This window comes from Lolium rigidum, chromosome 5, assembly GCF_022539505.1.
Source record: "Lolium rigidum isolate FL_2022 chromosome 5, APGP_CSIRO_Lrig_0.1, whole genome shotgun sequence".
Taxonomy (NCBI): domain Eukaryota; kingdom Viridiplantae; phylum Streptophyta; class Magnoliopsida; order Poales; family Poaceae; genus Lolium; species Lolium rigidum.
The window spans coordinates 175,787,459-175,802,371 of record NC_061512.1 but is presented as its reverse complement, the minus strand read 5'-3'; the positions used below and the strand labels follow the sequence as shown (position 1 = coordinate 175,802,371).

Here is a 14,913-nt window from a genome sequence, read left to right as displayed (position 1 = left end):
GCGAAGCTCCGCCGGATTTCTCCACCACCACCGACACCACACCGTCGTGCTGTCGGATTCAAGAGGAGCTACTACTTCCGCTGCCCGGCCGGAACGGGGAGGTGGACGTCGTCTTCATCAACAACCGAACGTGTGACCGAGTACGGAGGTGCCGCCCGTTCGTGGCGCGGAACCGATCGTGATCAAGATCTTCTACGCGCTTTTGCAAGCGGCAAGTGATCGTCTACCGCAGCAACAAGAGCCTCATCTTGTAGGCTTTGGAATCTCTTCAAGGGTGAGACTCGATATCCCCTCGTTGCTACCGTCTTCTAGATTGCTCTTGGCTTGGATTGCGTGTTCGCGGTAGGAAAATTTTTGTTTTCTATGCAACGTTATCCTACACTATGGTCAGACCGCATGCACTCAAGATGATGCACCGATGCCTCCGGGTGCATAGTACTCCATGCATTATTAGCCAGGCATCTGTCAAGACACTCACGAATTCATTCCCGGCGCCAAGTGAAAATATCACCTAGGAAACCGAGGTCAGCCAGGCTACAGTCTGTTAGAGCATCTCGAAAAGCCTGCATAAAAACCTGTGGTCGAGCATTGCCACCTTCTTTTTCATGAGAATACAAAATTTCATTAAAATCTCCGACTAAAACCCAGGGTAGATTACATTGAACATGCAACTCCCTCATCCTGTTCCACGTTTTATTTTTATCTTCCCATCTAGGTTCTCCATAAATACCAGTCAATCTCCAAACTCTTTCAGGGGATTCATGCACAGTTACATCTATATAATTTGTATGAGAAAATCTGAGTTGGATGTTAATACCTCTCTTCCAAAGTAACATAACCCCTCCACTTCGAGAGGTAGTAGGGTTCAAAATTTTAAAATCCATATTAAGTCTCCTCCGTAAACAATCAGCTGGATAAGAATCGAGATGAGTCTCTGACAAAAAAAATAACAACGGGGTTGCTTTGCTTCTGAACCTGCAGAAGCGAGCGAACTGTCGGGTGATTACCCAAACCCTGACAGTTCGCTGGCAATATTCTCATTGCGACCGGACAGGTTCCTCGAAGGAACCCGCCGATCCGAGTGAAGGGGAGCCAGCTCCATCCTTCTTTGAGCGTTTGATACGAGCATTGTCATCTTTCAACACTGGTACCTCAACTGCCGGCCCAGCCATATTCATAGGTACATTGTCAATAATAGAATTCCGCAGATCTGCATCTTCATCATCAGGGGTAGGCTCACCAAGTTGGAGCCGGCGCTTAACACTATTATCATATGTCTCCTGCTCATCAATTACCATATTACTGTTTTTGATTGGGCTAGTTCTTGTGTCCTCTAGCTCCTCATTCACCCCTGCTAGGCCATGAGCATTCGCCATGAGCATTCGATAATGCATTATACCGCCAGCTGACAGTTGCACCACGTCCACGCCCAACAGGTTCTCTGCCACGGCCACCAATATCCTCAACCGGAGTAGATCTTCCTCTACCCCCTCTACCTCTTCCACGATTTCCTCCAGAAGTTCTTCCATGCCAGGATTCCCAATCCGCTTTGAGCCAATCTCCCCATTTAAGGTTATTTTCCTCATGTTCGCTAGAGCCGCATTCCAGGTGAGTATGCCCAAAAAATCCACAGGCTCCACAAAACTTCGGCATCTTTTCAAATTTAATCGCATAGAATTCTCTCTTGCCATCACAGACAATTGTGACAAAGCGAGCCAGCGGTTTCCTAACATCAAGCTTTACCCGGACCCTGACAAAATTATTAACTCCATCTATCTCAGTCTCTACCTCCAAAACTTTACCTACCTTCTTCTCTGTGAGATTGGTAATCAAAATTTTCTTGCGGTAACCAGGGGTAACTTATGGATTTGCATCCACACAGCCACAAAGTTTAGATCGATAGATTCAGGGGCAGCCAATCCATCATATTTTTCAATGATAACAGCATTTTGTCTAAACAACCAAGCACCGCCCTGTTCTACCTTTAGTCAATCACCGAGACAATTGCACTGGATAGTAAACAGATTTGCTTCAATCGGTTTGATTTTTACCTCTTTTGCTGGGCTCCAAGCAATCCTCATATGCTGCTCAAAAGTCTGAGGACTAAAAAAATTCTCGGTATGCACCCTGGCCAGCGCAAACCACTTCATACCTTCTTTCGGGACATCCTCTTCATCCTCAAAGACAAGATCATCAATCTCCTCCTCGTCTATACCCAGACGCCAAGAGCTTCACTTTTTTTTGTCCCCGATCCTTCCGCATTGGTCGTCGAATTATTTGATGAGGCCGACATCTGATCTAGGCGGGAGAAGCCCAACCTGATCCGACTTGAGCAAAAACCGATCGCCCAAACTCTAGGTCTCCAGACCTGTCTTATCCCTCCTTCTACGTGAGAGACTCGGAGCAGACCCCAACGATCGATCCAACAAGGGGAACGAGCCGGGGGAAAGAAGAACTCCCCGTCGAGGAAGAAGGCTTCGTCGGGGGGAGGCTGCCAACCCTAATCGCCAGAGCGTTAGGTATCCAATTGTCTAGTTTTAAGGAAAGCTTTAATTCCTAATAAGTTGTTTGCTTGCCTACACATAGGTCAAAGATTAATGATGGTACAATTGTCCAATGAGCCGTTAAGTGGCAGCTCAAGTAATCAACCAAATGAACTACAGGGAGGAGTAATCTGCATTTTTTTCACTCAAAAAAAATCTACATTTTAAATTGGATAAGCTGGGTCCTCGGTAGTAAGGTACGCAGTTTCATCGGAATCATCAAAATAAGCGGAGCTCTCGGCAGACAGATCACCATAGACCTGTTCCTCCAACGCGCGAATCTCCCCAGAACCACCCATCGTTCCAAGCACCGGCAGCTCTGCGCCTTCAGATCGTAGCACGTCCACAGCATGCGCAACGGAAGGCCGCTGCAACGGGTCCTGGTGCGCGCACCAAAGCCCCGTCACGAGCAGGCGCTCCATCTGCATCCCGTCGAACTCGCCATCTAGCCTCCGGTCCGCCGCATCAAGGATGACCTTCCGGTGGTACATGTCGCGGACCGAAGCCAGCAGCGCCGCCGAGGATGCCTGGTCCGATCGCCTCGACGTTGTAGGCCGTCTGCCGCACGCGATCTCGAGGAGCACGATCCCGAAGCTGTACACGTCGGACTCCGCACTTGGCCTGCGGCTGCTGACGAACTCCGGGTCGATGTACCCGACGGTGCCCGCGATGACCTGCGTTGTCTGGGGCTCGGCTCCGTGATCGACGAGCCTCGCTAGCCCGAAGTCGCCGAGCTTGGCGTTGCCGGACGCGTCGAGCATCACGTTTGCAGGCTTGATGTCGCCGTGCACGACGCACTGGTCGCATTCCGTGTGGAGGTACCGCAAGGCTGAGCCCAAGCACAGCGCGATCTTGTACCTGCAATTACTGACGAGTACTAAGTTACCTAAAATTTTCAGATAAAAAAATAGGCGAGTGAAATTGGTCAGTTCATGAGCAGAATTATGTACCTCTCTGGCCAAGTCAAGTGTGTGTCAGGATTGTAGAGATGAGTGTCGAGGCTGCCTCCTGGCACGAGCTCGTAGACGAGCGCTAGCTCTCTCCGGCGACCGCACCAGCCGACGAGACGGACGATGTTGCGGTGCCTGAGCTGGCTCATGATGGTGACCTCGGCTAGAAATTCCTTGAGACCCTGGACGGACAGCTCCTGTGAGAGGACCTTGATGGCCACATGACGGTCTTCCTCAGTCAAGTAGCCTCGGTACACAGGACCGAACCCCCCTCTCCCGATCTTACTCTCCTCCGGGAAATTGTCCGTCGCGGCCGCGAGCACTGCGTCAGGTACCCAAATTGCCGGCACAAAAAAGTGCCGGCAAAGGCATCAAAAGTGTCGGTAAAGATTTTTCAAGGCACAAAAAAAAGTGCTGCGTTTATTTCAGTCGAGGTAGGTCTTTGCCGGCATTTTTAGAAAAGTGCCGTTAATTATATTTTAAGGCACTTCCAAAAATGCTGCTAGTTAGTATTGCCGGCACTTTTGAAAGATGCCATGGAATCTTTTTGCTAGCACTTTCCGAAAATGCCATAGAATCTTTTTACCGGCACTTTTTGAAAAATGTCACAAAATCTTTTTACTGGCACTTTTCTAGGGATACCATCTAAACTTTTTGCCGGCACTTTTAAAAGATGCCTACAATTACTTTTTCAGGCTTTTAATTCTGGTGCCGCTGATTACTTTCCTAGGCATTTTTAAAGTTGCTATACTGCCTGCAAACATTCAAGCAATCTACAATCAAGCATACATCGCACTCAAGAAGTCAAGCAATGTTTAAAACCAATATTTCCAAGCAATCTAGGTTTAGGCACCACGTGAAGGCTGATGATCAAGTTGAACATCTCTGCATCATTGCGCTTCAGTGTATATATATAGCATTTGGCAACAGCAATAAATTGCAGAATACATGGAACTTTCGCGAGTAAATCTAATGGAAAAAGCAGACCGCTAGACCAGACCGACTGGATTCTGTTTTGCCCCTGGGGATCTCCCAAGTGTTCTTGTTCACTGTGAGGGGCCCCCTTCAGGATATATGGATCACAGCTAGGTTTACAGTACCGAAGGAGGTTCTGCGGAATCAAGAGATATAAGAAACGCAAAAGGTATCGACAACTGCCTGCTTTTAGCTCCCTAATGCAGCAAGATTCGAGAATCATAGTGATAACTTTTTCTTCTTTGATGTTTTGTTGAGCTTGGACTCTTCCGCAGCCTGCGTGAGGAAATCATTCATCAGATATAGGAAGGCCTATCTGTAGTACAGGTATGGTCCGTGTGACGACTAGAAAAAAAACATGGATATTCCATATGGGTGGTAGACGAAGATGTTGAAACACAATTTAGGTAACATAAATATATCATGTAAAAACACTGCAAGGAGATCATGGACCATTAATATCAGGTTTTATGCTGTGAACAAAGGTGACTGTGCCTAGATTGCATAACGGCTTTAGTTTTTAAAAAAAATTTAGGGATGAGGATTGTTGAACGCATTTCTGTCATATTATCTAGTATCTTACCCAATAATTCCTTTGGAAAAGGACAAACGGAACCAAGGCATCCACTACACTATAGTATTACCTATGTTTCAGTAATACTACTAAGATAGTATTACCTTTGTTTTTCTCTTGTTCTTCTTTTTCTTCTTTGCCTTCCTCTGCTCCTCTTGATCAGAAACCTCAGAGGAATCCTCAAATGATGGAACATGCCGTACTACTCTCCCAGAAGTTGATGACTCACCTACATTGGCAGGACAATGTAGGTCAAATTTGGTCTGGTCTGGAAGAGATGTAGGTAAAAATAGGTTTCTAGGGGATGGGGATGTAGGTCGAATCTGCTAGTTCAAAGATATATAAAGAGTAAAATTGTCAACATCAACAATAACAAAAACAGCAGCAAAGCTCAACCACAAAAATATATCTATAGCTAGTTCAGTAATCAGGCAAAGCCCAGACATTAATGGAATGAGTAGTTCCAGCTCCTTAAATTTCCGGCTGGACGCGCCTCTAATGGACCTCCACATTACTGAATTAACAGAGTGAAACAGTTTGTCATTCAAGTAGATAGAAGATGTACTTTTCACAGATTAGGTATTTCAACATTGTGAGAGAGGCTGTATGGGTTCAACTATCACAAGTCTTCAATTAACTTTGCTTTAGTAAGAAAACATCCACATTACAAGGTTTCTAACAAGAAAATCATGCTAAAATCACAATACCAAATATATAGTTTCCCTGAATTACCTTACGTGTACCATTAGAACACATGCATCCATTCTGAAGTGCCACAACACAAGTATGGCCATATTTTCCTTCCCTATAAAGGCAAAAAGGCAGTTTAAGATCTAGGACAATTGGTTTCCTCGGTTGCATATCAATGATAACCGGTGCAATAGAGATATAAGACAGGAGTCAACTTTTCCTATATTTCTTATATGAGAAGTGTCCAAACAACTTCCAGTATTTGTATTCAATTAAACATGAAAATAGCATGGGAGGCCATTAAATTTTTTTAAGACTCCGTCACTAAGCATAGAATACAAACCTGGATAAAATATCAAGAAAAAAATAACCCATATGATCACTTGAACTTGCATCCCAAACAGAAAAGAGACGAACTGTTTCATGCCACACCTCCACGTTCTTAATTTCTTCAAATCGTAGTGCTGCCAGAGAAAACATGGGAATATATATATCCATATTCATACTTAATGATGGACATTTATGTTGTAGTGTTTAATGGGTAAATTATACCAAATAGATCCTGGAACATCTTCAACATTCCTGATATGACCAGCTTAACAGGGAAATATCGTTTAATTTCACCAATGTCAAGATCAACCTTGTGCTGTTCGGCTCTTTTCATGTAATATAATAAATCTTCCATGCCAAATTGAGCATCTCCTTCCTCCTTCATCTGAAGCGAGAATATTGAGAGTAAAAAATTGAAATTATTAATGAAAAGGGCATGATCAGTGGGGCAAAATGAAATAGAGCAAAAAAGGGCTCTGTGCAAACCTTCAGATCTTTGAGTAAGCTCAGCTCTACATTAGCTGGGTCACTTAACTGTCCTGATATTTCCTCCAAAAATTCCAAGACCTGTGGGGAAAAGCCCTTTAGAACATGTGTGGTTTTCTTAGTGTCATATGCAAATGCAAGTGAACATGAGAAGAGATGCCTAAAACACCATCTTGTCAGAAAGCTCACTGGCTCAGAGTTGGTGTGAAGAATGCATTCACCAGGCATAGTTAGATAAAATTGGAAACTTTCAAGCAGATTTGACAGCAGGAAAGCCACAAACCTTCCTTGATGTCATTGGCATTCTTGGTTCAATAGCAAAATCGGAGTAGTTGGAATATCCAAGCAATCTCGCGAGTCTGTGTCTTATCTGAACCTAAATATAAATAACTGCAAGTTGTCAGTTCCAAGGCTGAAATTATGCATGCAGAAGATGAATTTATATTCCCTTGGTCCTATTTCAATCATTCAATGGTTATTTAAAACAATTTTAGTAAGTCTGGATATCAGCACCCTCCTTCCTGGATAGCAAAGCTCACTGTCAATTAATCGAGCATCACTAGTGCAATTACCAAAAATATTGAAAGCACAATAAGAATATTCCCTATTTCAAGAAGCCAGAACAATGCAAGTCTTGCCAAGGCAATTAATAAATGCAATGAAGAATTGAATGATTCTATGGCATGTGAGATAAAGTGAAATCGGTGAACAAAACATATAAGTTCCTATGAAGTTAAAGATGCAGTTGGACATATGGAGGATACCATCTTTTGTAGGATGGCTACATTCTGTTTTCCACCTTTCTGGCCGTATGCAACAGCAATCAGCTTCCTTGTAGAGCCAACCTTGAAAACAATACAGAAAAATAAATTAGCAGCTGGTACACAGTACACACACGGCTGTAGTGCAAAAAATACCTTACTGTAAGTACTCTCCCGGTATATGTTATCACAAGCTATCAAGCAACTGTGCGACTAAATGTGCAGGTGCATTGTAAGCAGAAATGTGGAACTGACCTTGCAATGCTCAAGAATTGGCGTGACATGGTAGCTGGTCAACAGAATTTTGCGCTTTCCATCTATTTCTTCCAGATCCTGAGTTGAATAGTAATAGTGAAACATAATTAGAAAGAAATACCACAATCACTATTTTGTTTCATCTCACACTTCTTCCCAACCATGAACTCAGAAAATGACGGGGTAACAGCTTATCTCGACAAAAGTTTCATTTAAGCATAATGTTGGTACGGCTGATTTGAACACTGAAGTTTGCTTACCCTATTACTTAGCTTACCTTTAAGAACTCAAGAGGCATTCCAGCTAACTCTTCCTCGCTTAATAGAAGGAATTTGGTGAAATCATTCATGTTTTGAATATACTTCAAATTTAAGTCATCGATATGAGACCTTCTTGGCAGAAAAATAGTGTTGTATTTTAGAATGTATATATATGGTAGTACAACCTAGGTTGACCACATATTTTCTTTCCATATTTTCTAATCACAACTAACTAATAGTCATCCGAGATCACAATAGCGCATGACATTGCTCAGATTAGTAGTAGAGCAGAGAGTGGGGTGTTGCAAGGCTCGGTTCCAGCCTGCATGCTGGAAGCGGCTATGGATGAATGTCAGCAACATATTTTCCCCTAATTAAAAAAAACGCTACATGCTACTTGATAGATAGATAATGTCACTATGTCAGAGGGCATATATAGATGGTCGAAGCAGATTGGGAGCAGTGAGCATGAATATGCATTAGGATTCAGAACTAAAGTTACTTGATGATGTCAACAGTAACGACTGGCGACGGATGAACTGAGCGGTGAATTATTCCGTAGATAGACAAACAAAGCAGGCACACGACAGAAAACAATGGTGCGGCTGTAATAATAACATAACAAAAGAGGGAGCGAATTTGATAGCGAGGACCTCGTCGGCATGCTTCTTGCCGCGCGCCCAGTCCTCGGCGCCAGGCGCGTGGGGTGGGGTGGCGGTGTCCTCCTCCTCGATGCTGCCGCCGCCGTTGGAGGCGAGGCTGCTGCCCCGCTCGCCGGCGTAGCCGCTGCTGCTGGGGCTGGGCGGGCCGGCGTCCCCGTAGGCGTCCTCCTCGAGCCCCTCCATCTCCTCCTTCCAGGCGGCGGTGCTGCTCCCGCCCCTGGACGCGGCCGTGGCGTACCCCTCGTCGTCGTCGTCCTCGTCGATCTCGGGGGCGGCGAAGTCCGGGGGCAGGTCGGCGGCGGCGCGGAGGGAGAGGGCGGTGAGGGCGGAGAGGTGGCGCAGAGGATGGCGGCGGCGATCATGATGCGGTCAGCTGAGGACCCGCGGTGGTGGTGGGCGGGCGGGCACGCCGCCTTCCTTCCCAGACCTGTGGCGCGCGCGGATCACTCGGCGAGGGCGTCGGCGGACGCGGCGAGCTCCTGCTGCTGGAGGCGCTCGAGCGCCCTCTGGTGCGCCTAGGTCTCGATGGTGAGATCGGGCTTGGCGTTGAGCCCGACGCCGAGGATGACGACGGTGAGGAAGGAGGTGAGGTAGCAGGGCAGCTCCCAGTCCTCCCACTTGCGCGACTCCCCCGGCGGCGGCGGCGTGCGGTTCATCGGGTACCCCTTGGGCCGCACCTCGTGGCCCAGCGTCGTCCACCGCCCCGCGTCGTCGCTGTGCCCGCCGCGGACGCGCGCCGCCGCCGGCAGACGCGCCCGCAGCATGCCTCCCGCCGCCGCTGAGATCGCCCGCATCGTGCTAGGTTGGTGCGTGTGCGCGAGGTGGAGGTCTAGGCCACCGCCGCCAGGAGAGCTAGGGTTCCCCATCGAATGGAATGGGTGGTTGTGCTTGCGGAGATCTGGGACTGCAGTTTTTTTTTTAGTTTTTTTTTACATGGGTGGTTGTGCTCTTTCAGCTATTTACTGAAAGGTCCCTGTGTTTCTCAGTTAAGCACTTTAAGGCTTTTCTGAAACTCTGCAATAAATTAACATAGAACTTTGGCGGCATCCAACAAAGTGCCGCTAATCATCTAAGCTTTGCCGGCACTTTAGATACTGCCGCTAATTCCTAGCTATGCCGGCACTTGATACTGCCGTTAATCACCAAAACTTTGGCGGCACTTCAGAGAATGCCGCTAATCACCAAAAATTTAGCGGCACTTTCAGTTATGCCTGTGCTTGCCCACCTTTAGTGGCATTTTTTTTAAAACGCCGGTAATTAGGTAACTATTAGTGGCACTAATTAAAATATGCCGCCTAAACCTACTATTAACGGCACATTGGAAAAATGCCAGCAGCAAAGTGCCGTAAATTGGCATACGTGACATAGTGGAGTTCACTGTACTCGAACTCCCGGGGGCTCAATCCTCGCCGGAGTTGAGGTCTTATGATTTGCCCGCCGTCGTCTTCCAGTTCCAGCTCGGTAGACGGAGGGCTCTGCCGCGACCTGTTGCTACGGCTGCAGCAGAGAATAAGGGCTGCCGCGGCACATATAAACCCGATCAAAACCGAACCTGGGACAGCTGGTTGTTCCAGCCACGCCGGCGTGACCTTCCCGGGGAATGCACCATGACGTTTCCTCGTCGCTCTTCGGACATCTGTACCGGACAGCAACTTTCGAGTCTTATGCTGTTTCCTGGAATGTCGACGATCTATTCTTCTACGACTGGCGGTGGACAGAGAGGTAATTCTGTAACATGTAGAGTTGGGAAATTTGACATTATTTCCCACAGAGCCGCCAGAGGTACTTTGTTGTTCTTGTAACGCAGAAAAGGCGACGGGAGAGCAGAATTCGGTGGTGTTAATCCCAATGGACTTATCATGGGGAGAGAAAGCGGGGCGGCGGTGATCGGAGCCGCTATGGTTGAAGGAGAGTGCGGCGGCGTGTGATGCAAGGTAGGACAGCACGAGGAAGAAACGGATTCTTGTGTTGGAAGCAGCCATGTGGGGTTGTTGCTACTTGCTACTAGGTATCTGTATTGACCAATGTGTGACTGTGAATGAAGGAGAGGAGATACTGGAACAGCGGGACAGGCCAGACAGCGAAAACGGACGTGGAAGAGAGACTATCACTCCCTCTGGCCACAGATGGATTGCGCGTGAAATCAAACACGGGAGAGTTGAGAACTTTAGCCTAGCTAGTAGGAGTATAAAAAGACTTGCATCTCCATCGGGCAAACGTCAACTCACATCAGCTTCAGGCCGGCTACTGGGCCCATGAGGAAGTTTCGTCCTATATTCAGTTTTGCTAGTTTGGGGTGTGTAGGCCATTTTCATCCTAACATTTCCCCACAGTTATACTCCCTCCATTCCTATATATAAGCCATATAGTTTTTTGAGAAAAATTCCAGAATATAAGGTTTATTGAGTTGCCCTATTTGTATGGACAATATTTTTGGAGATTTGATTAGGTTTACTTATCTTATGCAAAGTCCTCTATTAGCTCACGCCAATTACTTACGGTTAACCCTAGCCAAACATGGTGTAATTTTTCCTAAATATGCATTTCTTAATTTCCGTGCACGAAATTATATGGCTTATATTTCGGACCGGAGGGAGTAATATATATGAGGAAGTTTCGTTGAGTTATAACAATGCTAGACCTACGGGCAATTTTCTTACGGGCTGAAGTGGAGGCACAAGATTGGTTCAAAGTTTCTCACGTCCCGTGATTTTAGGGCCGCGCTGCCTCAACTGCACACCACATAATCCCGGGCATGTGCAATGGTTGATAAGACTGTCTTATCTTAATCCTGCCACGTAATCTAGATATAACAATAAAATATGATGTACAATGGGTTGTTTTTTAATCTTATCTTTAGTAACAAGACTTTCTAAATTTATGGTGAGAGAGATTGTGCTAAGAGATGATCTCTTAGCTAAGAGAAGGCAAAGTCTTTTTTATCTTTCTCTTTCCTCCACCTCATCATTTATCCTACGTGGCACTGCTAAGATATCACCATTGTACATGCCCTAAGATTGATTCCGTAAGCGAAGCCCATAGGTATAGCATTATTGTTGAACTAATTACTGTTTCCTGGTTTCGTATTATCTGTTGCTGCTATACCAAATCAGCGATAAATCATATGGAACGGAGGGTTGTAGTAAATCAGTGACAAATAGTATATATAGAACGGAGGGAGTATCTTTATCTAAGAATATAAGGAACTGTTGATTTTATTTAACAGACAATTCTCATTTAATTTGAACTTATAATATACTAGTATAAAGAAGTGTAAAAGACTAATACAACAATATCATTTACACATGTTCAACATGTATACTTTTGTATATATTATTAACTAATTGAATGCCCGTGCGTTGCTACATTGTCTTATGTTTTTCCGTTATCACATATATTGCACATATACATACATATGCATTTGTTGATTACTAATATATATGTAATCAAAAGAATGTTTTTTTTTTGAAAATATATAATATATTAGGCAAGCAAGCCGCCTCATTAAAAACCTTCCAGTCCCCTTGATACGCGTACAACACGCGTCCGTTGGGAACCCCAAGTGGAAGGTGTGATGCGTACAGCAGGAAGTTTCCCTCAGTAAGAAACCAAGGTTTATCGAACCAGTAGGAGCCAAGAAGCACGTTGAAGGTTGATGGCGGCGAGATGTAGTGCGGCGCAACACCGGGGATTCCGGCGCCAACGTGGAACCTCGCACAACACAACCAAAGTACTTTGCCCCAACGAAACAGTGAGGTTGTCAATCTCACCGGCTTGTCGTAACAAAGGATTAGATGTATAGTGTGGATGATGATTGTTTGCGAGAGAACAGTAGAACAAGTATTGCGATAAATTGTATTCAATGTAAAAGAATGGACCGGGGTCCACAGTTCACTAGAGGTGTCTCTCCCATAAGATAAATAGCATGTTGGATGAACAAATTACAGTTGGGCAATTGACAAATAGAGAGGGCATGACAATGCACATACATGCCATGATGAGTATTGTGAGATTTAATTGGGCATTACGACAAAGTACATAGATCGCTATCCAGCATGCATCTATGCCTAAAAAGTCCACTTTCAGGTTATCATCCGAACCCCTTCCAGTATTAAGTTGCAAACAACGAGACAATTGCATTAAGTATGGTGCGTAATGTAATCAATAACTACATCCTCGGACATAGCATCAATGTTTTATCCCTAGTGGCAACAACACATCCACAACCTTAGAACTTTACGTCACTCGTCCCAGATTTAATGGAGGCATGAACCCACTATCGAGCATAAATACTCCCTCTTGGAGTTAAGAGTAAAAGCTTGGCGAGCCTCTACTAATAACGGAGAGCATGCAAGATCATAAACAACACATAGGTAATAGATTGATAATCAACATAACATAGTATTCTCTATCCATCGGATCCCAACAAACGCACGTGTAGATTTACAGATAGATGATCTTGATCATGATAGGCAGCTCACAAGATCAGACAATGATAGCACAATGGGGAGAAGACAACCATCTAGCTACTGCTATGGACCCATAGTCCAGGGGTGAACTACTCACTCATCACTCCGGAGGCGACCATGGCGGTGAAGAGTCCTCCAGGAGATGATTCCCCTCTCCGGCAGGGTGCCGAGAGCGATCTCTGAATCCCCGAGATGGGATTGGCGGCGGCGGCGGCGTCTCTGGAAGGTTTTCCGTATCGTGGCTCACGGTACTGGGGGTTTCGCGACGAAGGCTATTTGTAGGCGGAAGGGCAGAGTCGGGGGCCACACGAGGGGCCCAGACGACAGGCCGGCGCGGCCAAGACCTGGGCCGCGCCGCCCTAGTGTCTGGCCACCTCGTGGCCCCACTTCGTGACTCCTTCGGTCTTCTGGAAGCTTCGTGTGAAAATAGGCCCCTGGTCGTTGATTTCGTCCAATTCCGAGAATATTTCCTTACTAGGATTTCTGAAACCAAAAACAGCGAGAAAACGACAGAACTGGCTCTTCGGCATCTCGTTAATAGGTTAGTGCCGGAAAATGCATAAATATGACATAAAGTATGCATAAAACATGTAGATATCATCAATAATGTGGCATGGAACATAAGAAATTATCGATACGTCGGAGACGTATCAGCATCCCCAAGCTTAGTTCCTGCTCGTCCGAGCGAGTAAACGATAACAAAGATAATTTCCGGAGTGACATGCCATCATAACCTTGATCATACTATTGTAAGCATATGTAATGAATGCAGCGATCAAAACAATGTAAATGACATGAGTAAACAATTGAATCATAAAGCAAAGACTTTTCATGAATAGTACTTCAAGACAAGCATCAATAAGTCTTGCATAAGAGTTAACTCATAAAGCAATAATTCAAAGTAAAGGTATTGAAGCAACACAAAGGAAGATTAAGTTTCAGCGGTTCCTTTCAATTTGTAACATGTATATCTCATGGATATTGTCAATGTAAAGTAATATAACAAGTGCAATATGCAAGTATGTAGGAATCAATGCACAGTTCACACAAGTGTTTGCTTCTTAAGGTGGAGAGAGATAGGTGAACTGACTCAACATAAAAGTAAAAGAAAGGTCCTTCAAAGAGGAAAGCATCGATTGCTATATTTGTGCTAGAGCTTTGGTTTTGAAAACAAGAAACAATTTTGTCAATGGTAGTAATAAAGCATATGAGTTATATAAATTATATCCGACAAGTTGCAAGCCTCATGCATAGTATACTAATAGTGCCCGCACGTTGTCCTAATTAGCTTGGATTACCGGGATTATCATCGCAATGCACATGTTTCAACCAAGTGTCACAAAGGGGTACCTCTATGCCGCTCGTACAAAGGTCTAAGGAGAAAGCTCGCATTGCATTTCTCGCTTTTGATTATTCTCAACTTAGACATCCATACCGGGACAACATAGACAACAGATAATGGACTCCTCTTTAATGCATAAGCATGTAGCAACAGTTAATGTTCTTGTATGAGATTGAGGATATATGTCCAAAACTGAAACTTCCACCATGGATCATGGCTTTAGTTAGCGGCCCAATGTTCTTCTCTAACATTATACATGCTCTAACCATTAAATGAGTGGTAAATCACCCTTACTTCAGACAAGACGAACATGCATAGCAACTCACATGATATTCAACAAAGAGTAGTTGATGGCGTCCCCAGAAACATGGTTATCGCACAACAAGCAACTTAATAAGAGATAAAGTGCATAAGTACATATTCAATACCACAATAGTTTTTTAAGCTATTTGTCCCATGAGCTATATATTGCAAAGATAAAGAATGGAAATTTTAAAGGTAGCACTCAAACAATTTACTTTGGAATGGCGGAGAAATACCATGTAGTAGGTAGGTATGGTGGACACAAATGGTATAGTGGTTGGCTCAAGGATTTTGGATGCATGAGAAGTATTCC

The 14,913-nt window shown here is 45.0% G+C and overlaps 1 protein-coding gene, 1 long non-coding RNA gene and 1 pseudogene across 2 annotated transcripts; all 3 read right to left on the bottom strand.

Moving 5' to 3' along the window:
- Positions 1-2,572: 2,572 nt before the first annotated feature.
- LOC124657873 (probable kinase CHARK) lies at positions 2,573-10,624 on the bottom strand. Its single transcript, XM_047196354.1, has 3 exons — positions 9,860-10,624; positions 3,494-3,813; positions 2,573-3,401 (listed from the first exon to the last, which is right to left on the bottom strand). Exons 1-3 carry the CDS (start codon positions 10,466-10,468, stop codon positions 2,708-2,710), a joined length of 1,623 nt encoding a protein of 540 aa, XP_047052310.1. The 5' UTR covers positions 10,469-10,624; the 3' UTR covers positions 2,573-2,707.
- LOC124657875 lies at positions 4,710-5,497 on the bottom strand. The gene is made up of 2 exons (XR_006988905.1): positions 5,147-5,497; positions 4,710-4,744 (listed from the first exon to the last, which is right to left on the bottom strand). It is a non-coding gene; the product is annotated as an uncharacterized LOC124657875 (long non-coding RNA).
- On the bottom strand, positions 8,930-9,280 carry LOC124657874 (annotated as a pseudogene).
- Positions 10,625-14,913: the final 4,289 nt, after the last annotated feature.